The following is a 24,455-nucleotide window of genomic DNA, read 5'->3' as shown; positions in this document are numbered from 1 at the left end:
CACCAGGACTAGCGGGGTGGGGGGGATGGGAGTTGGATAAAGGACAGCTTGGCGTCAGGGTTGGGGAGGCAGTGGGGAATGCTGGGGTCTGTGGTGGAGTGGAGATGCCAAGCTACTTGGCTCCAGCCACCCGCTATCCTGTGCAGGGGTGCAGAGATGATGGTCCATGTGGCCAGACCACCTTGGGGAGCAGGACCGCTGTTCTCAGAAGGACACAACCAGGTTTGTGAGTGGAGACGTCGCTCTGGCATGGAAAACGGACTGAAGCAGCCAGAAGCTTGGAGGCCTTGGCCCTGGAGACTGGAGACCACGTGGAGGCACTGGGACAAGCCGGTGGTGGTGGGAGGTGGCAGAAAGCAGAGCTACAGTTCCATCCGCCCCGGGATTTGGGGGGCCCAGGGCTTTGTACATGGCTCCAGGCCTGTCCCCAGCCCCGGTGGGGCCTAGAAGGGGTGGCGCTCACCCTGGCCCTGCCCAGCTATCTTTGCCACATTCCCAGCCTCCCGGTCCTGTCTTTCCAGGTGTGCTGGACACTCTGGGTCCCTCCTTCCAGGCCCTCCTTCACAAACAGGCCCCCGTGAGCCCCTTTGAGGGCCCTGGTGCCAGGATGGGTCTCTAGCAGTGGGCCCAGCAGGTCGCAGTTCACAAAACCCTTGTCCACCATCTCACCTCACCTGGCTGCCACTGGGAGGGAGGCGGGACAGGCCCCGTGGTTCCCATCTGCCCCCAAGCCTTCCCTGCAGAGGAAGTGCCTGGGGCCCCACACCAGATTCCCACCTGCCACCCACGACCCATGAGTGACCCCGATGTCCCCTCCCTAGCCCTCCCCAGGTACAGAGGGCCCAGTGGGGAACTGAATCCTGTGTGGACACTGCGTGGGAGGAAGGGGAAGGGGCTGGGTGGGTCCTCAGACCCCCAGGGTAGAGCACGTCCAGCTCAGGCCCTGCAGGTGGGATGCTGGGAGGATGCACCTCCTTGGCGGGGTGCTCTCTACCTTTGATCTTGCAGTGACCATGGGACCACGCCAACAGACCTGGCCTCATCCACATGACTTCCTCAGAACCATCAGAGCTGGGGCCCGAGTGGTCAGCCCCTCTCCTTCCCTTGTGCCGCCCCCCATGTGTGTTTGCTGCTCCCACTTCCCATCTGGGCCACCAGTGGCCACATGGGAACTAGGACTGTAATTGCGCAGTACTGACAATCATAGAGATAAGGACTGTGGCCACGCCCAGTGGTCTGGACAATTCCACTCGCATCTCATGAGTTCTTTGTACGTCTTGTGAGAGGCTCAGAGCGGCAGACAGCTCGCCCAAGCTCACCCAGCCACGAGGCGGCCCGGACAGACAGCCCAGGACAGACGTCAGCCCAGGCCTGACCAGCCCCCAAGCCCATGCTCCTGCCCACTCCGTCCCACCTCTCCTGTTACCCGGTCTGGGCAGGGAAGGCTGGGGCCCATGGAGCTGGTCCCCCTCTCCTCCGAGGGCCCCAGCAGCCATGGGCTTAATCCCAGTCTTGTTCAACCCATAGGCATGAGCGAAGGAGTGTGAGCACCACCCACATCCCTAAAGCCGGCTTGTGCCTGGCACATTACAGGTCTCCTCAAACCCCAACATGGCCCTACATGGCAGCCCTATTGCTGTATCTGCTTCACAGAAGAAGAAACTGAGGATCAGAGGCCCCCAGCTACTGAGGGGAGGGTCTGAGTTGGGTGTGGAGGCCTCTGGGGCTGCTGGACCCCAACCTCACAGCCCCCAGAAGCGTCCCTGGGTGGGCTCAGCAGCCCCCTCTGTAGGCGGTCATGGGGTGGGGTGAGACAGGAACACAACCCAGTTCCCCACACTCGCCTTTCACAACCCAACCGATGGTGGTATGGAGCAGGAAGGCGGAGAAAGGCCACAGGAAGCGCTGCGGGGGGGACGGAGGGGACGGGGAGGGGCGGCAGGCCTCAGCACAGAGCCTGGGACCAGAGGGACGCTCAGACGCAGGGCTCTGCCAGGTGGGCAAGACTGCCCAAGGATGATGACACCCAGGGTCCTGGGGGTCCTGCCTCTCTCGCTCCTCCTGCTCTGGGCCTCAGGTGAGCAGCTGGCTCCTTATCTCCTGGGAGCCCAGGGGGCCTGGGAGACTCAGGGCCAGGGATGGGGAAGTAGATATGGGTGGGGGTGTCTAGAGCATGTCCGTCCAAGGAGCCCACCCCAATGGCCTCGGCGTCTTCTCTCACCTCGTCCTCTGAGTTAGCTGTCGTCCTGATAAACTTGGGTCAGCACTGGGTCTCAGGTGCCTTGTGCTCCCCACAGAGCTCCCCCCTCCCCTCCTCTGGGCTGTGGCTCCCTGACAGGCCTGGCTCTGGGACACTGGTGGGCCCCGGACACACTCTTATCCAGCTGGCCTCCAAGCTTCTGGGGAAGGGGGTCAGGATGCTCTGGAGGGTGAGGCCAGCTGGGGCTTGTACTGTGCTCCCTCACCCCCTTGTCTGGCTCCCTCCAACCTGACCCCCCCAACTCCCCTCTCCTTGTCCCAGCAATGGCCCCCCAGCCCCAGTTTCCCAGAACAAGACTGGCCCCCCCCCCAACTGTCAGCCTTCCACACACACATGCGGTGGTTCTCCAGAGCAGTTTGAGGACCCTAGGCCTTGCCCTTGGCTATGCTTTGCCCGGGAAAGCCGAGCCCACCCCTGGCCCACCCCTGGCCCACCTCAGCTCTCACCTACCCTCCTTGGGGCCCTGTGATGTCGGCAGTGACCCCCTCAGGCAGAGGGAATGCTCCCATTGCAGTGCCCTGAGTGCTCCTCCTGTTTTGTTCTTAATCCGTGAGCATCCTGCCTGCCTGCCGAGCAGGGGGTCATGTGGCTCTGGGCACATGGATCAACCTCTTTGGGCTTCAAAGAACCTTCCTCTCAGGATGCCTGGGGGGCTCAGTCGGTGTAAGCATCTGCCTTCAGGTCAGGTCATGGTCTCAGGGTCCTGGGATCGAGTCCCGCGTTGGGCTCCCTGCTCAGCGGGGCGTCTGCTTCTCCCTCTCCTTCTGCCCCTCCCCTCGCTCATGATATCTCTCTCTCTCTCATGCTCTCTCTCTCTCTCTCAAATAAATAAATAACATCTTAAACACACACACACACAAAGAAACTTCAAATGTTGCGAGATTCGGTGAAGTGCAAAGTTCAGTCCCTGGCTCAGAAAAAGGGGCAAAATGGCAGTGTTGTCTTCCTGGCAGAGCCGGCCGTCGGGCAACACTTGACAGATTCATTAACTCAGTAACCAGTGGTGGCTATCGTCCGGCCTCAGCGGGCTTCACAGGGACGCTGGGCCCTGCACAAAAGCCGTGAGTACCCTGGTTGGGACTTCCAGGCTCCCCTGAGTGACTGAGCTTACCTATGGTGATGTGGGTGTGTGGGCAAAGTGTCAGCCATTTGAGTCGCCTTGAGAGGCTTACACGTAGAGGTAAGTCTGCTTCCTTGGTGGACATTTATGGGTCTGCCGATTGGTTCATTCATTCTGAAACCACCGATGGGGACTCCTGTGCCGTGCCAGGCTCTGGGCTGGGGTGGTGTGGCTACAGCAGAGAGAAGCAGGCCCCTGGTGGGGAGCCCTAGGAACGGGCAGGTACCGCCCCTGACTGCCGGCCCGCTCCCCACTTGAACCTGGATTGAGGTGGTCCCTGGAGGCCAGCTGCTGGGGCAGAGCGGGATGGGGGAGGGTAGCGCGGGTCTTGAGGTGGGGGCTGGCAGCATCCTGCCCAGGCCCGGGCCAGGCTCTCTCTGTCTGGGCTAAATGCTTCCAATGTCTTCAAAAAATAATCACAAAAAAAGAGAGTCACCTTTTCTGTACTTGCCAAAGGCTTCACATATATGACTGCGCTGAAATTTCATGGCACGCCAGGAGGGAGGCTCTGTTAATACCGGTCCGGGTGCCCCCCAGCACCCATTTGTAAGCCCTCAGGCATACAGAGGGCTAGGATTACACGGAGAACGGCAACCCCCCCTCTCTTTTCCTCTCCCTCTTCTCTCTCCCTCTTCCTCCTTTATTTAAAAAGCAAACGTGGATCCTCTTACATGCATGCCCATCTAGCATTTGCTTCTCCCCATTAAACAGTGTCATGAATATCTTCTTTTGTAAAGATTTATTTGAGAGAAAGAGAGAGCACGCACACAGGGGGGAGGGGCAGAGAGAGAATCTGAAGCAGACTCCCCGCTGAGCACAGAGCCCAACTCAGGGCTCGGTCCGGGGACCCTGAGATCCTGACCTGAGCCGAAAGCAAGAGTCCGACACTTAACTGACTGAGCCACCCAGGCGCCGTTTACCTACCCCTTTTTAAAAGTTCATACATTTTGACCCAGAAATTCCTAGGATCGTAATGTTTTCTATGAATTCTTAACCCAAGCTGACAAAGATGTAAGCAGTGTTGTTCAGAATGGGGGGAAAAAAAAGACTGATGATCCTAAAAGCCCACCAACAGAGGACCAATCGAAAAAATGTTACAACACCCACCCAGTGGAATAGCGTGCAAGAGAATCAAGGAGAGGGATCAGTAGGTGCTGATGTGGAAAGCTCCTCAAGATATCTTGCTAAGTGATCCCGTTCATGTACATTTTTAAGTGATTTACACCAAAATACTTGCCTATGTATAGAAAATTTCCCCAAGGTTGTGCATTGAGCTGCTGCAGGTGGTGAACTCTAGAGTGTGAGCTGGGAGCTGTGGGGACTTTTACTTTTCATTTTGTGGTCTTGTGTACGGTTCAAAAAAAAATGTGCATGTATTAATTTTGTTGAGAGAGAGGTAACTATGTAGACATATATATACATTCAATGTAAATACACAAATATATAAATAGTTTTACAGTGACATTCTCACCTCCTGGACTAAATGATACTGGCTCTTTGAACATTTTTTTTTTAAAGATTTTATTTATTTATTTGCGAGAGAAAGAATGAGACAGAGAGAGAGCATGAGAAGGGGGAGGGTCAGAGGGAGAAGCAGGGAGCAGGGAGCCCGATGCGGGACTCGATCCCGGGACTCCAGGATCATGACCTGAGCCGAAGGCAGGCGCTTAACCAACTGAGCCACCCCGGCACCCCTCTTTGAACATTTATAATGAGCTATATCGTTTATGTATATGGATGTTCTCTAATCTTCCCCCAAACTCACAAGGAAGGTATTATTAGTCCCATTTGGCTGATGAGAAGAGGGAGCCTCAGAGAGTTCAAGTAACTTGCTTGAGGTCACACAGCTGGTAAGTGACTCCACACTTCCATTCCATCCCCATACCAGCTGAAAGGGGAACTGAACTGGAAGTCACGAAAGCTGGCCTGTCGTCCTGGAGCTGCCTCCTGCTAGCTGGTGCCCCTGCTCAAGTCACTGTGCTCCCCCAGAGCCTTCTATGTTCTCTCCCTGCCCCAGGAGGCAGCCTGTGAGGGTCATAATGAGAATGTAGGAGAAAGGGGCAAACCGAGACAGAATACGCCCAAGAGTTATACCACGAGGCCACAGTTGCAAAGGCTTTGGAATGTCTGATATGGAACAACTGTGGAAAGCCCAGCAGACTCCCTGGAGGAGGTGTTAAAGGGGACTAGGACTAACATATGAATGCTTTAATCTACAGAGCCATGTGCCAAGCCCTTTGTACACACTTTCCCCAAAGCATCCCACTGGGCCTATGAGGTGGGAGGTCATATCTCCTTTTGCCTTGGAAATTGAGGCCCGGGGAGAGCGAGTCCAGCTCAAGTACACATAGTGTGAATGGACGGAACTGGAATTCTAGCCCACATCGCCAGACCCTGGAGCCTGAGCATCTTACCCCCAACACCCTGCCCTTGCTGCCTCCCCACCCAGCCCATTCACACCTTCTGCATCCCTCCTTCAGGTATGGAAAATTCTAGCAACAAATATGAGCAACCGAGAAAGGTCTGCCTGGGGCTCATCAATGCGGACCAGTATGATTCTTTCCACCTGGAGAACACTGCTGACTGCTTCACAAAGTGCACGCAGTCAGGGAATGAACCCTGTGACCTGGAAAACTTGCAGAGGTAAGAGGGCCCTCTGACCTAGAACAGGAATCTGGGGTTCCTTCGAGGGTGGCAGGGAGGCTGTTAGGAAGGGACCAAGCTCTCAGCCCCTATGGCTTCTGAAAATGCTGCTCCTAACTCATCTTTCCACCCTCTTGTTTGGCACCCACATTCCCTCCCATCCACTCACTGAGAATTTTCTGATCCAGGGGATGCAGAGATGAATCAGCCCCCATCCCTACCATTGTGGAAGGTCAGACATGGGCCCAAATGATGATGATTCTAGAGTACGATCATAGAAAAGGGTGGATAAGGTGCCAAGTTAGCTCAAAGAAAGGAAAACTGCCAAGGCTTCACAGAGGAGGCAACTCACAAAAAGGCTTTGAAGACTGCATAGGAGTTTTCTAGTTGGATCCAAGCAATGTTAGGGGCTACAGGCATCAGAACTTCAGGGAGTATTGGGGGGGAATGACAGTGCTTTGAAATGTGAAAAGGTGAAGTGCTGGGGATGGAGGCAACAATGGGGAGGTGGGTTGGGTAGGGGATAGGCTAGAAATATAAGCAGGGACCAAAGTGTAAAGGGTCAGGTAAGCTATACCAATTTGGGAGGAGGCAGAGCAAGGACATATTTTAAACAGAGGAAGAACGTGGTCAATTTTGCATCTGAGAAAGTTTGCTCAGGTTTCAGGGAAGGGTACAAGGGTGGTGATGCCAGAGACGTGACCAGATAGGATGAAACCACAGTGGTCTGGGTAGAAGTGAAGGCTGAACCACCACCATCACCACCAATGGGCACTGTACATCTGGTAAGGAGGGATGGATTAGAAATATCATGTGATGTAGAATCAATAAGACCAAGAGACTGATAAGACCAAAAGGTTAAGAGACAGGGGGTGAGGGAGAAGAAGGGGTTTAGAATACAACATCTCGAAGAATCAGCTCCAAAAATATTTTTGCCTCTCTCCTCCTCTCCCTTTGAATCAAAGCTGGCCATCATTCCAAGATACTCGGGACAAACTCATAGTTGGCACTCGATGCATGTTTGTTGAAAAAAAATGAATGAAAACCCTGTGTTCTCAGGCTCAGTGTTAGGATAGCAATCTGATTGAGCTACATCATGTCCGTCGCCTGAAAACACTGCTCTCCCCACCTGAAACTGCTTCAGTAGGCTTCTTAGCTCTGGGAGGCTGTTCTGGGAGCTCCTCTCTCTGCTGCCTTATGGTGGGGATAAGCACTTTGGGAAAAGTGAGGCTCTGGGGTCAGAAGATGTGGATTCTGTTCCCAAATCTAACACTTAACCAAGTTACCTTCTTTACCTTCACAACCCCATGAGGCCGGTCTGGGCTTCAACCCATTTCAACATATGAATTTGCAGGGAGGGCACATATATTTCGTCCCTAATAGGCGCTCTTATGAATAAAGTTGCCATGAACATCTTTGTACATGTCTTTTCATGAACACACATGTTCATTTCTCTTGGGCAAATACCTAGAGGTGGTATTGATGTCAAAGGGAGACGTATGATGAATCTTAATACTCTCACTGGCAACCTGTGAGAGTCCCAGGTACCGCACATCCTTGTGAAGCTTGGTATTATCAGTCATTTAATTTTCGCCATTCTGGAAAGGATATAGTGGTATCTCATTTCTTTTTATTAACTTTGATAGCTTTATGAAGGTGCAATTTACATACTATCCAGTCTATACATTGTTAGAGGACAGTTGAATAATTTATGGTATATGATACAGTGTATGGAACCATTAAGACAATCATTTTAAAAACACTTACATCAGCCCCTAAAGGACCCTCATGCCTGTTTGCAAGCAATCCCTGCTCACATACCCAGCCACAGTCAAGCACTGATCTCCTTTCTACTCTACAGATTTGCCTTTTCTGGGTATTTTCTATAAGGGAATCATACAACATACTGTCTCTTGAGTCTTGTTTCCTTCACTTACCATGTTTTTGAGTTATATTCATACATTACCATGTATCAATAGTTTGTCCTTTTTTATTACTGAGTAATATTCCATTGTGTGGACATACTGAATTTTGTTTATTCATTCATCAATCGATGGACATTTGGATTGTTTCCAGTTTGGTGATTGTAAATAATGCTGCCATGAACATTTGACTTCAAATCTTTGGAGACGTGTGTTTTCATTGCTTTTGGGTAAATGCCTAGGAGCAGAATTGCTGGGATATCTGATATGTTTCGCTTTATAAATAACGCCCAACTGTTCCTCAAAGTGTATCATTTGCTTTCCCATCAGCATGAAACGCGGCTGTAGTTCTATTACATTTTTGCAACACTGTCAGTCTTTTGGCTATTAAAGCCCTCCCCCGAGGGTCAGTGGTAGCTCACTGCGGTTTTAATTTGTGTTTCACAAATGACCAGTGATGTTGAGTATCTTTTCATGTGCTGATGAGCCATTTGTATCTTTTCTTTGGTGAAATGACTACTCAAATCTTTCCCTCTTCTTTTGAATTGAGTTTTGTCTTCTCACTACTGAGTTTTAAGAATCCTTTTTTAAAAAAGATTTTATTTATTTATTTGAGAGAGAGAGAGAGCACAAGCAGGTGGAGGCGGGCAGAGGGAGAGGGAGAAGCAGACTCGTCCTTGAGCAGGGAGCCCGATGTGGGGCTCAATCCCAGGACCCTAATAAGATCATGACCTGAGCTGAAGGCAGTGGTTTAACAGACTGAGCCACCCAGGTGCCCCAAGTTTTAAGAATTCTTTATGTATTCTGGATGCAAGTCTTTTATCAGATGTCAATTTGCAAATATTTTCTCTCAGTGTATGTCTTGTCTCTTTGTTTTCTCAGTGATGTCTTTTGAAGATCAAAAGCCCTTAATTTTGAGGAAGTCAAATTTAAATGTGTGTTTGTGTTTGATATCATATCAAAGAAATGTTCATCCAGCTACAGATTTTCTAAGTTTTCTTCTATAAGTGTATGTGGTTTTAGCTCTTATAATTAGGTTATACATTTGGAGTTAATTTTTTATACACAGTGTGAGTAGATGTCTAATTATATTATTATTATTATTATTTGCATTTGGATGTCTAATTGTTTCAGCACCATTTATTGAAAAGAATGCTTTCTCCATTTAATTGCATCTGGGAGAGCATTCCATTGATGGGCTAAATGGAAGCTCCTGGAATGTCTTCTTACCAAGACAGTAAACAGAAACCAAAGTGTACATCCCTGGGGACAACTGCAGAGAATAATGCCACCAATAAAGGACTTGAGAGATTCAGGGGTGGTGATGCCTATCATAGCTCCATGACTGCCTATCTTAACTCACCAGAAGTTAGGTGGATGTTGGGGAATGGCTGTGAACTAGGCTACACTTAATCAGGTGGTGAGTCCAATTGTGGCTGCTGTCCCAGAGGAAATCAACATAACCACCGGCAATCGATACGTTCCATGGCTAATGCGTTGTTCTCTATACCAGTTATCAAGGGCTCCTGGAAATGATTTACTTTGACCTGGCAGAGTCAACAATAGACTGTCACGGTTTCCTGTGGGCTCTGTAAATTCTCCTGATCTCTGTCATCACTTAGTTCACACAGACCTTATTAATCTTGACACTCTACATAGCATCACTCTGGTCCACTATATTGGCAACATCATGTGGATTGGAGCTGATGAGCAGAAAGTGGCAAGTAGTTAAGATGCCTTAGGACAACAAATGTGACCTAGAGGATGAGAAATAAACCCCACAAGACTTCAGGGACCCATCACCTCAGGGAATTTTCTGGGTGTTCAGAGATCTGGAGAACATCAAGATATCCCCTCCTAGGTAGAAGGCAAGTTGTTGGATCTCACACCACTTACAATGTAAAAAAAAAGGGACAGTGTGGACAAACACGTATCATGCAAACAGGAACCAAAGATATCTGTGTAACTATATCAGACAAAGAAGATGATGTTTAAGCAGGTGTCAAATTTGTCATTGAAAATTCAACTTTACATCTATGCCTTAGACTTTCTGACTCTATCTTACACTTCACAACTAAAATAATTTTTTTAAGTGCTCTGAGAACCAGACCAAGAAATCTTCCCTCAAGAAAGGTAATTGTGTTGTTTTGTGAGGCCAAAGAATTTTTTAAGTGCATATATCTATGTGTATATATATGTGTGTGTGTGTATCTATATATAGAGAGAAATACAATTAAGTACATATATATACAGTTATAATTCACTATTATATTTGGTGACAGTGAAAGTCACAATACTTTGTTTAGATTTTTAAAAGGTAAATAAAAGCTAGACTCTTCATGTAGCTCAATCAACAGATTTCAACAATCTCATCCCGCTGTTTCTGGCTGGATGGTGTTCTAATGGTCCACCCCACCCAAGCACATTTGCACATATTTGCATGGTTTACTCTTTATACTGTACAATATTTTTTCTGTGGTTTCTTTGGGTTTCTTCCCTTGGTAACTGCGACTGTTCAAAAATACATGAAAATACAAACCTCCCTTTTGTCTCCCTGTCAAGCCCTCCGTAGCTACTCCTTTTCAACAACCTTGATCTGGCTGTGTCTGCTTTCTTCCCCTTCTTTCCCATTGCTACCTCAGCCCTTACCTGTTGAGAATTGCTAAGGAGAGGTAGGCAGTACATCTTAGGATCCTAGCTTGGGAAAAGGAACTCTGGCCACGGAGAAGTTTCAATCCCATGGAGAGCAGGTGGTGGAGGGTGGGGGAGGGGGAGTGTTGCTTTTAGCTGATGGCACAGGGGCTGTGATAAAATAAATGGCAATTAACTTTTGTGTTCCCTGTGCTTCCAACACCAGTTCAGTTGCCATAAGTCATTTGCTGCTGAGTTCAGCCTTCAAAGGGCGAATTCCCAGTATGCAGTTAAAGCACTCAGTAAGTGTAAGTTGGCAGTCATGCCACACAATTATTATCCCACAGTTGGAGATACTCAGAGGAATATATAAAGGTATATAAAGGCCAATCAGTACATGAAAAGATGCTCAATATCACGAGTCATTAGGGAAATGCAAATTCAAACCACAATGAGATACCACTTCACAATTACTAGGATGGCGGCAATTGCAAACAAAACAAGACAAAATGGGGAATGTCAAGCGTTGGTGCGGATGTGGGGAAATGGGCACCCTCAAACGTGGGTGGTGACAATATCAATTGGTACAGCTGCTGTGGAAGGCACTTCGACAGTTCCTCGAGAAGTTAAGCATAGAATGACCGTGTGACCCAGCAATTCCACTTCTAAGTATATGGCCCAAAGAATTCCACAAAAGTCTTCAAGCAAAAGCTTGGACTTGCATATAAGCAGCCCTGTTCATGACAGCCAAAAAGCGGAAACAACCCAAATGCCCATCAGTGGATAAATGTGTTCACAAAATGTGGTCTATCCATGCAACGGCGTATTATTCATCCCTAACAAGGAATGGAATACTCACACATGCTTATGCAGCAGAGATGAATCTTGAGACCATGCTAAGTGCAAGAAGCCAGACACAAAGACCAGAGACCATACAATTCCATTTATATGAAACTTCTAGAATAGGCAGATTCATAGCTCAGTGCTTGCCAGGGGCTGGGGGAGGAGAAGAAGGGTGACTGCTTCATGGGGACAGGGGTGATGAGAATGTTCTGCAATTAGATAGTGGTGGTGGTCACCCAACATTGTGAATGTATTACAATGTGTATTCAACATTGTAAACTGTACAACTGCATTGTACAGTTTAAAATGGTTAAAATGGTAAACTTTATGCTATATATATTTTGTTACAAAAAAAGACAAACACATACACTATTCAGAGGGACCCCTGGCTGGAATCCCCCCAAACCAGCCTGGCTTGCTCCCATGCCACCCTTCTGCAGTAATCCTAGGGTCCTTCCTTTGATATTCTGAGTCGCCCCTCCTATCCCAAAAGCCTGATGGTGGCTGCCCATGGCATCTCTTCTCCCATCATCCAGGCTGGGGGCCAGGGGAATGGGTAACTCAGCCTGCAAGACCCTACCTGCCCCCTAATCCCCGGCCCTTTGCAGGTACTGGCTGAAATTCGAGTACCATCTGCTGGAGAGTCAGTCGGGCATAGTGAATATGTCTTTTTTGAAGGCTGCTGTCCAGAATGTCAGAACCAACATCTCAGAAGACCTCTTCTTCTCTCTGACGCCCTCCCAGGTGAAGAGTTCCCCATCCCTGTTGGCTGGTTCTGGCTCCATTTCCTTCAGACGTATTTTTCAGAATTCTGAGAGACTCCTGGTCTATGCTTGGTGCCCACCAAAACTTATCCCTCGCATGTCCCATTTGATGGTGCTCTGCCACTTTGCTAACAGATGCTACTGAGTTGCTTGGATGGGTGGATCCGGGTGACAGATGACCCAGGGCATGAGGCTGGTACAATTTGGAAGATCACCAAATTGAGAGTCAGGGGATCTGGATTCCAGTCCTGGACTCCCCACCCCCTCACTAGGTGTCTTCCAGGAAACCTCTTCCCCTTGTTGGGCCCCAGAGCCCTCATCTGTAAGATGAGCTCTAGATTTACACAGGTCTGGATTCAAGTCCCAGCTCTGCTCCTTACCAGCTTATGTGACGGGTGCATGACCGAAATTTTCTGAGCCTCGGTTGCCCCCTCTGTAAAATGGTGCCGGTGTTGCCCACTTTCAAGGTTATGGGAGATAATGTACAGGGAGTGCTGGGTGCAGGGAGGGTGCAGCCCCCCTTAAGGGGTGAAGCTGAGGGTGGAAGTTCAGGCGGCAGGCATGTTGGCTATCATCGAGGTCCTTCTAGGTCTGTCTGGAAAAGGGGACATGAAAGATAGGGCCTTTATTGATGTGACCCAAGCGGCTGAGCCCTCTGCGTGGGGGCACCCGCTGGCCGCAGAGACCGTCCCACGTCCTTTGACAAGGGTCCAGACTGGGAAGGAGGAAGTTGGGTCCCTTGCCTCCAACCCTTAGCCCCTCCTGTTCCAGCGCCCATGGGATGCCTTTGAGGCAGGACCCGGTGGGACCAGGCTGCAGCCCCAGTGTAGCAAGAATGAACAAATCACCAGTGAGATTTATTTTACTATTTTCACCATTCTTAGCTTTTACAAAATTTGGTGTTGGGCGGGGGTGGAAATCACATTCCGTGTGAAGTTTTGTCATTTCCGCCTCTGCTCTCGCGGTCTCTCTTCCTGGGAGCTTTATTCTTTCCAGTTATTCCCAGGTCAGAACCCAGACACCATGACCCTACAGCCCTGTGTAAGCACAGGGGCTGTCAGGATGCTGGCCTAAAGTGCACCACAGCCGACTCTCCCCCCACACTTGCAAACTGACCTTCACAGCCCACTTTGAGTCTGACCCCGATACGTGGTCATGCAGGCACCTGGTTAGCCCCATTCTCCTTAGTGGGAAAACTGAGGGTCCATGAGCGCTGTGGCTTGTCTGGGGGCTCACAGCCTGGAGAGAGCTGAGCTTGCAGTGTGCCCCCGAGTGTCCTGCCTCTCCAAGTGATGCTCTCAGGTGCTGCCCCTCCACCCAGTGCCTCAGTTTCCCCTCCCAAGTGGGGGAATGGCAAGAACCTTGTGTTGGGGGCTGGAACCCTTGGGTAAGACGGGAGCTCCGGGGTCTGTGGTTCCCAGGTTCCAGGGCAGGTGACAGAGGATGAGCGTGAACACCCCGACAGAGTCCGGCTGCCCAGGAGCCTCTTTGTATCCCTGCAGAGCAACAGGTCGGAGGTCTCGCTGGCCATCACTGTCCTGGACATCAGTCCGGGGAATCTCTTCAAGGTGAGGAGAGGACTGGAGGAGGCTCAGGGCAGCTCAGTGGGTCAATGCTCAGTTCACCAGGGACCTGTGCCCAGCTTGCCTTCTCTGGAGTCTTCGCTGTGGGTCCCCATGGGGATGGAAGAGGTGATGAGCCTGCAGAGAGCGTTTCTAAATCAGCCCGAGGTCACCCTGGACTTCTGTCTCTGGAGTCTGTGCATTGCAGACTCACACTGGTCACACACACTCAGATGTTTGGATCCCACACACCAGTGTCCTTGGACTTGTATGTGTATCCCAAGCGTTCGTGTCCCCTTGTGTGTGTCCTTGTGCATGGACAAACATGCATATTCTTTCATAGTCCTGGAGTACATGCAGTCATGTGTGTTCCTGTATGACCGTGACCTTGCAAATGTGTCCCAGGCATGCATCCCCAGAGGTGTGTGATCCACTCAGGTGTAGATCCAGTGCACCATGAATGCTGGTGTAGGCACCCACTGCCCTCCGTTTGGGGCTGATTTTTCTTCCAGCCCTGTACTCCTCCAGCTAAGAGGGCAGAGGAGCTCTGGGGACAGCAAAGGAGAGCTGTTGGGTGCATGGCTTTGCAACCAGTTGGCCTGGGGTGTAGGGCCCACAGTGATCCAGCCTGGGCAGGAGACTGCAGGGGGCAGCAGGAAGAAGGTTGCTCATGACCCCTTGGTCCCCTGGTCCCCTAGCCACAGACTTTACTCTCCAGGCAAGGGCCATGGGTCCTGGAGGTTCCTAGGAACTCCCAACAGGGCTGGGTTGGGACAGCCCCTTCTGAAGCCTGACCCCCCCATCTCCCTCCACAGGGCACCCAGCTCAGCCTGGAGGATGGCAGCCACATATTGAACAATCGCCTGGTGGGCTTGAGTTTGGGCAGAATACCTGTCAGCAGGCTGGTTGAGCCTTTGGAGATCACCTTCTCCCACCAGCGCCTACCCCCGGTGAGCCCCCGACCCAAGCCTGGCAGCTACTGAGGGGCAGACAGGCGGGTGGTCACCCACAAGCATATGGGCAGACAGGCGTAGGGCTCTGCACCTCCCAGTCTCCCACATTCCCCCGGCCATTAAGACCATACACACAGGTGCACCCAGGGACACATGCCACGTGCGCACGAATGTCCACTCGACCTCCAGACACCCTCCCACTTGTGCTTACCGAGGTGCACCGAGGACCTGGCAAACCCATGAGTGAGCACACGGGATCACACACACACCCACATACGTGCTCCCCTAAAGGCACGCGTACACAGACATGCTACCCACCCCCCTGCAGCCCCACACCGTGTCCACACCTCTCACATGCTGATCCAGGCACACCAAATGCGGCTCCTGGTGTTCCTGCGTGATCCACGGGGTGAGCCTTGCTTTCCACCCAGTGCACACTTGGGGCGGGGGGGGCACGCTGTCCTCTCCCTTCCCCTCCCCCCACTCTCCTCTTCTCTCTCCCAACCTCCCCCTGCTTCCACCCTGACTCCCACTCTCTGGTTTCAGAACATGACCCTCAGCTGTGTGTTCTGGGATGTGACTAAAGGTAGGCAGAGCCTCTCCCCTCCCTTCCTTCCTCTCTGGTCCCCTCCACTCCCCCATATTCCCATACACTCTCCTATGTTCCCCTCCCTTCCTCTCTAGGGTCAGCAGGAGACTGGTCTTCCACGGGCTGCTCCACGGAGCCCAGAGCCAAGAGGACTGTCTGTCGCTGTGACCATCTGACCTTCTTCGCTTTGCTGCTGGTAACAGCCCACCCACCCTGATCCCAGCAGTTCTGGAGGCACCTAGGCTTCCTGGCAGGGGCCAGGGCCTCTGGGATGTGTGGGGCCTGGCCTCCAACTGATGGGGTCCTGGTTTGGGGGGGTCGCCCACAGAAGCCGATCTTGGACCGGGCCACCGTGCAGTCCCTCGTTCGCATTTCCCAGGCTGGCTGTGGAGCCTCTATGATCTTTCTGGCCTTTACCATTGTCCTCTACGTTGTCCTAAGGTGGGTGATCCCCCACCCCCACCCCGCGTCTCCCTCTTTTCCTCAAGGGTGGGAGCATAACAGGCCGGAAAGCCCCCTGCTTGTACAGTATTATACTGATATCCCCTCCAAACCTTACTTTCCTCATCTATAAGATGGGGTTGGGGGTTGAAATGTGTCAGAACTATTTCAATTGGAAGTGGCAGAAACTCAACTCAAATTCACTTAAACACAATGGGGAATATGTGGTTCATGGAATGGCGCTCCCTTCACGCATGGTTGGATCCAGGGGCTCAAAACATGCCCCCAGGCCTTGCTCTCCCTCTGCTTCTCCCAACTTTGCTTTCTCCTTTGTCAGCCATGTCAAGCAGCTTCTTCACCCTCAGGGGCCTTGGGGAGCCCCGGGCTTGCCTCACAGCTTCTTAGCTGCCTAGGCAGCGAATTTTCTAAATGAAATTCCAACATTGAAGCCTTTTTCTTTCAGCATTTTATTTTGAAATAATTATAGACCTACAGGAAATTACAAAATTACTGTATAGAGTCCCCTGGTTCCTTTATCCAGCTTTTCCTGGTGATAACATTTTCTATAACTGTAGTATCATATCAAAACCAGGAAATTGACATCGGTACAGTGCTAGTAACTAGAATACAACTTCCATAATTTTTTACATGCATTTGTGTGTGTGTGTGTGGGGGGGGGGTTCTATGCAATTTTATCCCGTGTATACCAGAGTGGAGTTTTGCTGGTCTAACTTGGGTCATGTGCCCATGACTGAACAGGCCACTGTGGTCAAGGGATGGATTACACTGACTGGCCAGGCCAGGTCATGTGCCTGCTTTTGGATTTGAGCTAACAAAGGGCCGGCCTCACCCAAACATCAGGACTGTGAGCAGGAAAGCGTGCTCCTCGGGGAGACCCAGGTCTGTTTCCAGAAGGAGGAGCAGGGGCAGGACAGGCAGAGATCAGTGTGGCCTGTGCTCAGGCTGTCTGGGTCCCGGCCAGGGCTGAGGGACCCACAGGCACGGCCTGCTTGAAGGAGTCTGTGAGAACAGCCCCATGCCCTAGGCTGGCCTGGACCCCAGGCTTCGGACCCGGGGCTGAACAGAGCAGCCCTGGGATCTCCTGCATCAGTCTGGGGCCCTCCCATGGCCTTTCTCCACGTGCCTCTTTGCCTCTGTCCCCATCCAGCCCTGGGCTGCAGCCCCCTCTAGCCTCACCCCCTCCATCTCAGACTAAAGCATGAGTATGAGCAGTGCCACCCCTGCCCCCCACCAAGCCCAGGCCTAGAGCAGAGCCCCCACCCCCAACAAGCTGAGCATGCCTTGCCAGCCGGCCGCACTGCTGAACCTCATGAGCCGGGCTTGGCGCACCGGGAGGACTCGTCACCAACTGTCACGGGTGGGCCCTGGCATCTCAGGTGAGGTGGACAGGAGGCCTCCGCTCCCGTCCAGGCACCCGGGGCTCCCATCCCTCCAGTGAGAGCCCTCGGGATCCGATTTGCTAGGAATTCTGACATACGTCCCGGCCTCCTGCTTCTCTGCCCAGTAGGTAGGTTCGTCCACTCACTCAACCAATGCACACAGGGTCCCCTGCTGCCGATTGTGCTAGCCTGAGGTCACAGCCAGAGGGGAGGGAGGGGGCTACCCTGTGCTGCAGGAAACTTCCAAATCAGCCTGGCTAAGTGGCATTCAGAGACAGCTTCCTGAGAAGGAAGTGCCCAGGGAAGTTTTGAAGGAAGAGTAGGAAAAGGCATTGAGAGCAGAGAGAAGAGCAGAGGCCAAGTCTGGGAGGAGTGGAAAAGCAGAATGCATTCGGGGACTTGCAAAGTATGCGGGTTGGCTAGAGCATGGAGTGGAGGGATGAGTCTGGCAGCATGTGGGCCCCCCGGGGCCGTGTGGGCCAGAAGAGAGAGTGCTCCTAACCCTGAGCCTGACGGCACTCACGCTCTGGCTGCTGGCAGGGGTGGACCAGGGGAGGTGGGGTGGGGACGCTGGGGTGCAGGTCCTCCCTGAGAGGAGCTGCGGCCGGGCCTCTTGCCGCCTCTCATCGGCCCTTCCCACTGCAGGTTCTACCGGCAGAGGTTCAAGTTGGAAGATGCCCCCAAGATCCACGTGGCCCTGAGCATGACCTTGTTTCTCCTGAATCTCGCCTTCTTCTTCAATGTGGGGTACAGCCACAAGCAGTCAGACACCACCTGCCGGTCCTGGGGGGCTGTCTTCCACTACTTCCTACTCTGCACCTTCACCTGGATGGGCCTGGAAGCCTTCCACCTCTACCTGCTCATCATCAAGGTCTTCAACACCTACTTCGGGCACTACTTCCTGAAGCTGAGCCTCGTGGGCTGGGGTAGGTGCAGCTCGGGCGGGCGGGGAGCATGGCTGGCTGCGGGAGGGGCGGGAGGGGCGGGTGGGGAGCCGCCAAGGCCCAGAGGGGTCTCCCTCTCTCACACGGGCTCAGGGCTTGAGGGGCGGGCAGCTGGAGGGGATTTTGGAGGAGGACATGCCAAGGGAGCCCCAGCGATGCCATAGGTCCTCCCGTTGCGCCCAGGCCTACCCGTCCTCATCGTCTTTGGCGCCGGGAGCGTGGACAGCTACGGCCGGTATACCATCCGCGACAAGAGGAACGCCACTGTGCTGGAGCTGTGAGTGGGGGCCGGGGGAGCAGCGGTGACGTCAGGCTCCTGGCTGCACAGATGGGGGTCAGTGGGATGTGGGGAGAGGCGGGAAAGCTGGGAAGAGAGACTACATCAAGGCAAAGGATCCTCCAGCTAGCTCATGGTCTGGAGGGGTAAACTGAGGACCAGAAGGAAAAGGTGCAATGAGACAGCGGGTCTGAGAAGAGAGAGAGCGAGCTGAGGCAGGATGCCTTGCTCTAGCCTGGGCCACCACCAGCCCATATGGCACCTTTGGGCAAATTTTAAAAGGTACCCCCACCCCCACTCTGCCAACCTGCCATGCCAGGGGCTCAGCCTGGGGAGTGGAGGGCAAGCTGGATTTCAGCCTCACCCGTCCCCTCAGCCAGGTGCCCTTGTGCAGGACAAAATCTGCTCACCATTGGTGGCAGGCCTGGTTCTAGCTAGGCTTTGCCTCTGAGTTTGCTGCGTGGGCTAGCCTGGCCTCTCATAGGGCCTCAGTCTCCTCATCTGTACAATGGGGGGTGATGGACATACTCTTTCAGGCCTTTCGCCCTGCAACGCAGGAAGCATGGAGCTGAGCTGAGCCTCTCCCAGGGTGCCTGCCCCGGGCCCATGGCTCTGTGCTGAGAGAAGCTGGTGGAGTCTTGGTCCTGGCCCTTGGGCCTCAAGTGCAGGGACCACAGGGGCTGGGGAGGTAACATAAGTGCATGCAGTGGCCCAGGTGGGGACTGTAATAGACAGGCAGTCACATACCCATCTAATGTCCCTCGGGAGGGCATGCACAGAGCTGCCAGGTGTATGCTTTTATAAGAAAAGCAGAGGGACGCCTGGGTGGCTCAGTGTTTAAGCATCTGCCTTTGGCTCAGATGCGGGGCTTGATCCCGGGATCCTGGGATCAAGTCCTGCATCCTGCTCCCTGCTCAGCGGGGAGTCTGCTTCTCCCTCTGCCTCTCCATTCCCCCACCCCCCACCCCCCACCCCCCTCCTCCACCTCCTGCCGCTCCTGCTTGCTCACTCACTCTCTCGAATAAATAAAAACTTAAAAAAAAAAAAGGAAGCATAAATCTGGATGCTTATGCCAAACCTCCCACTTTTTAAAGGGTGGTCGTTAATTCAATTGTTTTACAACATAATGTGGGGTAAACACAACAAGTCTTGGGGGCTAACTTGGCTGCTTTGCACTCCCCGGTCTAAAGAGATGGCGGCCTGGAGCCTCATGACAGCCCCTTCGCAGGAGAATGGGGGGTTGGTGGGTGGCGGTGGGGGGAAGGGGTCTTTTTGGTCACAGAAGGTCAGTTAGGGAAGACTGCGGGGGGCTAGCTGGGCGGGGTCACGTCTCCAGCCCCGGCAGCCATCTGCCTCCTCCAGGTGCTGGTTCCAGGAGAAGGCAACTGACTCTGCCCGCTACATCACCGTCCACGGCTACTTCCTTGTCACCTTCCTCTTCGGCGCCGTGGTCCTGGGCCTGGTGGCCTGGAAGATCTTCACTCTGCCAAGTGCCACAGCACACAAGGGGCAGGGACCGACCTGGAAGGGGGTCTTCACTGTGCTGGGCCTCTCGAGCCTGGTGGGTGTGACCTGGTGGCTGGCCATCCTCACGCCCCTGGGCCGGTCCACCATCTATGTCTTCGCGCTCTTCAACTCCCTGCAAGGTGAGGCTCCTGGGCCAGGGAGGTGATGGGTTGCCTCATCTGCGTGGGGGTGTTTTGGTGGGTGGCAAGAAACAGGATTCCACTCAGCCTGGCTCAAATCAAGGGCACTGGTCTCAAATATCCAGGGCTGTCCCAAGGACCCCAGGGCGGGAAGGCTGGTACCAGGGCCGGGAAAAGCCACCCAAACCAAAGCAGTTACTTTCTCTATCTTTGCTCTGGAGCTGTGTGTATTCTCTCACCTTCTTCTCTCTGTGGACTCTCCTTCCTTCTCTCCGCTGCCCCTTCCTACCCAGGCTCCCAAATGCCTTCTTCCTTTCGACATGACCTTCTCTAGCTGGGGAGGGTGGTCTGATTCAGCCTGGTCCATGTTCTTAGGAGAGTCAAGAATCGCATCAGGCCATCGTGGGCAAGGTGTCCATCTCTGGTCCAATCAGCTGTGACCAGGAGGGCGGGGGCATGTGACATGATGGCCACATGACATGGACAGTCTGTAAGAAGCTGTGATTGCAGAAGGACGTGATTAGTGGAGGAAATGATCGACAGGGGTCCTCCCTGACCCCCGCAGGGGTGTGGTGACAGCTCCCCCTTCCTCTTCACTCCTCTTCGCTTCCTGTGTCCTACACACTGCCTTAAGAAGCATCACAGCCTGACTAAGAGAAACCGCTGAGAAGGCATGGACAAGGTGTGCTTTTGCCTTTGAGTCAAAGTCTCACAGCCAGTGGGTGGGGGCCCACCCAAACAGGGCTGGCTCCCAGAGCCTCGTGAGGCTATGTGGCATCGTGGTTTGGTAGCCCTGGGGATAAGCAGACCCAGACCTGAACCCTGGCTCCACTTACCACCTCAGCAAATCGCTCAGCCCCTCTGATCATCTTTAAAGCTGGGACAACACTGTTATTTTTCTCACCAGATTTTGTGATGAGTAACCAAGCTAATGGTTGTGGGGGACGTGAACAGTCCCCCGGGGAAGAATCATGAGTCCACATTCAGGACATCCCGGGGCTGGGGAGGAACGCACCTTGAAACTAGACTGTGTCATTATTCTTCCAGAGGTCACCCTTAATATTTAAGCCTGAACACTTCTTCACTCTACTGAGTTGTCTCACCTGCGTGTGAGTCCTCCTAAACCCAACAGTCCTTAGTACACTTGAACTGCCCTTGAACGTGTCTCAATAGTTCTATGGTTGCTGCAAGTTTGAGTTGTAAATTCCTTTTAAGCCCACACGGCATTTGGACTTTTCTATCGATTTCTGTGCTTACTATAATTTTTCTACCTGCCACCGTCCCACTTCTCCCTGCTGGCGTGCGTCCCGTAATAACCCTCTCCTTCCCAACAGGTGTCTTCATCTTCTGCTGGTTCACCACGCTCTACTTCCCCAGCCGGAGCGCCGGAGCCTCCTCTTCTGGCACGGGCCAAGTCAACCAGGTCCACACCACGTCTCACGAATAGGAGGCCTCTGTGGGGTCAGGCTGGGAGCCGGCCGCACATTCCGGACTCAGCTCTGACTCCCCGTGTGACCTCAGGCTGCTCCCCGTCTCCCTCTGGGCTTCAGTTTCCGTGTTTGTACAATGTGGCTGGGGAGGAAGGAGATGGGGACCAGGCTGGACCGCCGGGCCTCGAAGGTTCCATCCAGATACTTTGATGGGTGCTAAAGTCTCAAATCCAGGAGAGCAAGAGTCTAAGGTTCTGAAACCCCTAAGAGCCCTGCCAGTGCAGAGCGGTGCCCCCGCCCCACCCCTACCCTCACCAGAAGACCCCTGCCAGAACCGCCCCCTTTCCCCACCCCCACCTCCTGCCTTCATAGCAAAGCAGCTCATGTCTGCCATTGGCCACCTTCTGGTCTCAGTACCCGTGGAGTCTGTTGCTAGCGCTGCCCCTTGAAGGAGCCCAGCCTCTCCCCTTCCTCCCTCTGGCCACTGCCCTCCCACACCCCCACTCTCTGGCTGCCTGCCCTCATCCCCTCAGGCACTGGGGCAGCTGTGGACTAGAGCTTTGGGCCTGTCTTCACGCGTGAGCCCCCACCGTTCAGGGGGCTGCCAACACTCCGGCTGTCCCGGGACACGGAATTTCAGAGAATGCCACTTCTTCAGTAGTGGGGACTAGCAGCCCCCTCCCCACTCTGACGGCCGCATGTGTGGCCCGACCTCTCATCTGCCGTGGGCTGGAGGGCAAATGTTCCAGAGCTCTGCACACGCAAGGGCCGAGGGGCAGGGCAGGGGCTCAGCGGACAGGGCTGAGCAGAGAGAGGACGGGCTTCCCCCCGGCCCCCCCCCCCCCGCTCCCCAGGGATCTGAGCTCCAATCAAGGAGGCACGACGGCCTCACTCACCAGTTCATCCCAGCCCGAGCCTGGCACGGTTCAGGCCCCGAGTAAACACCTGTTGGCTAAATAGCTGGAGGAGTGAGTTTAGCATCGCCGGGCAGGGTTCTGAGCCAGGGGAGTGTCTCAGGCCAGACCCAGCGGCTATGTGTCACCTCTTGCGGCTGGGCCTCCGTTTGGCAACATCGTGCTGGTTTCCTCAGTAGGAAACAGAAGAGGCAGAGATAACGGGGGGGGGGGGGGGGGGGGCTGCGGAATGAATAGATAAACCAACACAAAGAAAGAAAAGAAGAGTGGAGGGGAAGGAAAGACAGCAGCCCGCTGGCTGGCCCTGCCCCACACGATCATGCCCCACCTCTAGCCTTAAGTTCCTCACCACTGGGGCCATCTCACCTTCCCTACTCACCCCTGTCCTTGCCAGTGTGCTTTGCCGAAGTCAAGCACCTGCTAGAGGGGAGAAGCCACTATTATGAGACCGTCCCCCACAGCCCCTGGGCTTCCAGCCCTCCTCCTGCTCCCCGATGCCCGTGCTGAGTGAATGCCCTCTCTTCTCCCTCCTCCCACCCAGCAAACGGATGCAAGACAGGAAGGCAGAGGCCCCTGCTTTATGCAAGTCGAAGAGAAATTCTAGGGTGTGGACAATTGCAAAAGTGGAGCCACATTATATCAGGTTTTGTGGACAAGCTTGGTGGGTTTGGGGACTTACTTTTACAGACATCTATTTCTCACGCTGGAGGGCTGGGCTCCCTTACCCCAAAGTCTCAGAGTTTTTGAACACAAACCTGTGTGGTCCACAGCTGCTTCTGTGTCTGAGAGGCCTGGGTTCAAGTCCTGACTCTGCTACTTAGGGGCTGTGAGATGCTGGGCATGTCTCCTCACCTCTCTGAGTCTCAGTGGCTCCGTCCATAAAATGGGGATCATCAAGTTCTTGCCTCGACCTGAGAGCATTAAGTGAGGTGACACAAGTGAAGAGCCTGGTATTAGAGACCCCCATGGCTTAAAGAAAGAGTAGGTGGCACCTTTGTGTGAACCATGAACCTTTGAGACCTGTAACATGGGAAGGGTATGAAGGGTTAAAGCTCCCTTCCAGATTCCTTCTACAGCCCTGCCAAGTGGGCCGGCCCTGTGTGGGAGGAGGAAATGGAGGCCCAGAGAGGTCCAGCAACTTGCCCAAGGCGACTCTGCACGCGAGGCTGCTGCAGAGCTGGGCTTCCCTGGGCTGCCCATGCTTCCTCCCAGAGCATTTCCTGGGTTCTAGAATTATTGCCTCAGCCCCGCTCCCTGAGTCTCCAGGGAAACGCTGCGTTCCGGCTTTCCCAGTTGGATGCAGAGGCACAAAACCACAACGGCTGAATGGCCTGGGTTTCCTGGTGCTGATGGAGAGGGAAGATGGGGAGATGTGGTTAATGGTGGGGATGTGTCCATTTCCACTGGCTGTCTAGTCCAGGACCAGGCAGGGGCAGAGGGGCTGGGGTCCCTCATTACCTGGGGTCACCCTATAAGTGGCTCCGAGTGCCAAGCTGAGCACGTGCTAAGGCCAGGTGGAGCTCTGGCAAAAAAGCACCCCAAGGCCCAGTGCGGATGGATGGAGTTCCACTAGCACCACATGACCATAGCAGCAATCTAAGAGGTGGGCAGCACCAGCCTAAAGGCACGAACTCTGAGGTCGGCCCGTCTGGACCACGTTCTTCCTCTGCAACTTGCATTGGGCCAATTCCTCACCTACTGAGCCCAGAAAGCAGACATAGCAGTAACCGCCCCACAGAATGCATGAAGGCTTCCGGGAGATCCTGGCCAGGAGCGCTGCCTGGTGTCTGGACCCCCGGCCCAGCGTGCAACTGACTGAGTCACAGCTTTGCTCCAGACTACCGTGGTCATCTGCAAGGAGGACCCCCCGCCATGCCTCCCCACCTGGCTCTTCCTGCTCCGCCCCACCTTCTTCATTCCTTGTATTTTTCATTACGTTATAACAAATGTATAGGAAATAAGAGGACTTACTGGCTCTGTGCTCCCGGATGGATAACTTAATATCAAAAGACAACAATTCTTCACAAATTAACCTATGACTACAATGCAGTTCCAATAAAGATTTCAAATGATTTTTTTTTTTTTTTTAGATTTCCCCAAAATGCGCTTTAACTTT

The 24,455-nt window shown here is 53.3% G+C and overlaps 1 protein-coding gene across 1 annotated transcript; it reads left to right on the top strand.

Annotated features, from left to right (window-relative positions):
- The first annotated feature begins 75 nt into the window (after positions 1-75).
- Positions 76-22,555, top strand: ADGRG3 (adhesion G protein-coupled receptor G3). The gene is made up of 12 exons (XM_035025118.1): positions 76-2,077; positions 5,861-6,023; positions 12,028-12,163; positions 13,605-13,751; positions 14,561-14,695; positions 15,245-15,284; positions 15,383-15,483; positions 15,616-15,728; positions 17,774-18,054; positions 18,256-18,349; positions 19,712-19,995; positions 21,330-22,555. The coding sequence occupies exons 1-12, from the start codon at positions 1,870-1,872 to the stop codon at positions 21,440-21,442; spliced, it is 1,815 nt and encodes a 604-aa protein (XP_034881009.1). The 5' UTR covers positions 76-1,869; the 3' UTR covers positions 21,443-22,555.
- The last annotated feature ends 1,900 nt before the right edge of the window (positions 22,556-24,455 follow it).

Source organism: Mirounga leonina, unplaced genomic scaffold, assembly GCF_011800145.1.
Source record: "Mirounga leonina isolate KUSES-001 unplaced genomic scaffold, KU_Mleo_1.0 Mir_180, whole genome shotgun sequence".
Classification (NCBI taxonomy): Eukaryota; Metazoa; Chordata; class Mammalia; order Carnivora; family Phocidae; genus Mirounga; species Mirounga leonina.
Note: the sequence above shows the minus strand (reverse complement) of the source record. Positions and strands in the feature narration are given on the sequence as shown.

Coding starts and splice junctions, on each gene's coding strand:
- ADGRG3 (XM_035025118.1), top strand. CDS start 1,870: ATGGAGCAGGAAGGCGGAGAAAGGCCACAGGAAGCGCTGCGGGGGGGA. Junction 2,078..5,860: donor CCTCCTGCTCTGGGCCTCAG/GTGAGCAGCTGG, acceptor TCCCTCCTTCAG/GTATGGAAAATTCTAGCAAC. Junction 15,484..15,615: donor CCTTCTTCGCTTTGCTGCTG/GTAACAGCCCAC, acceptor GGTCGCCCACAG/AAGCCGATCTTGGACCGGGC.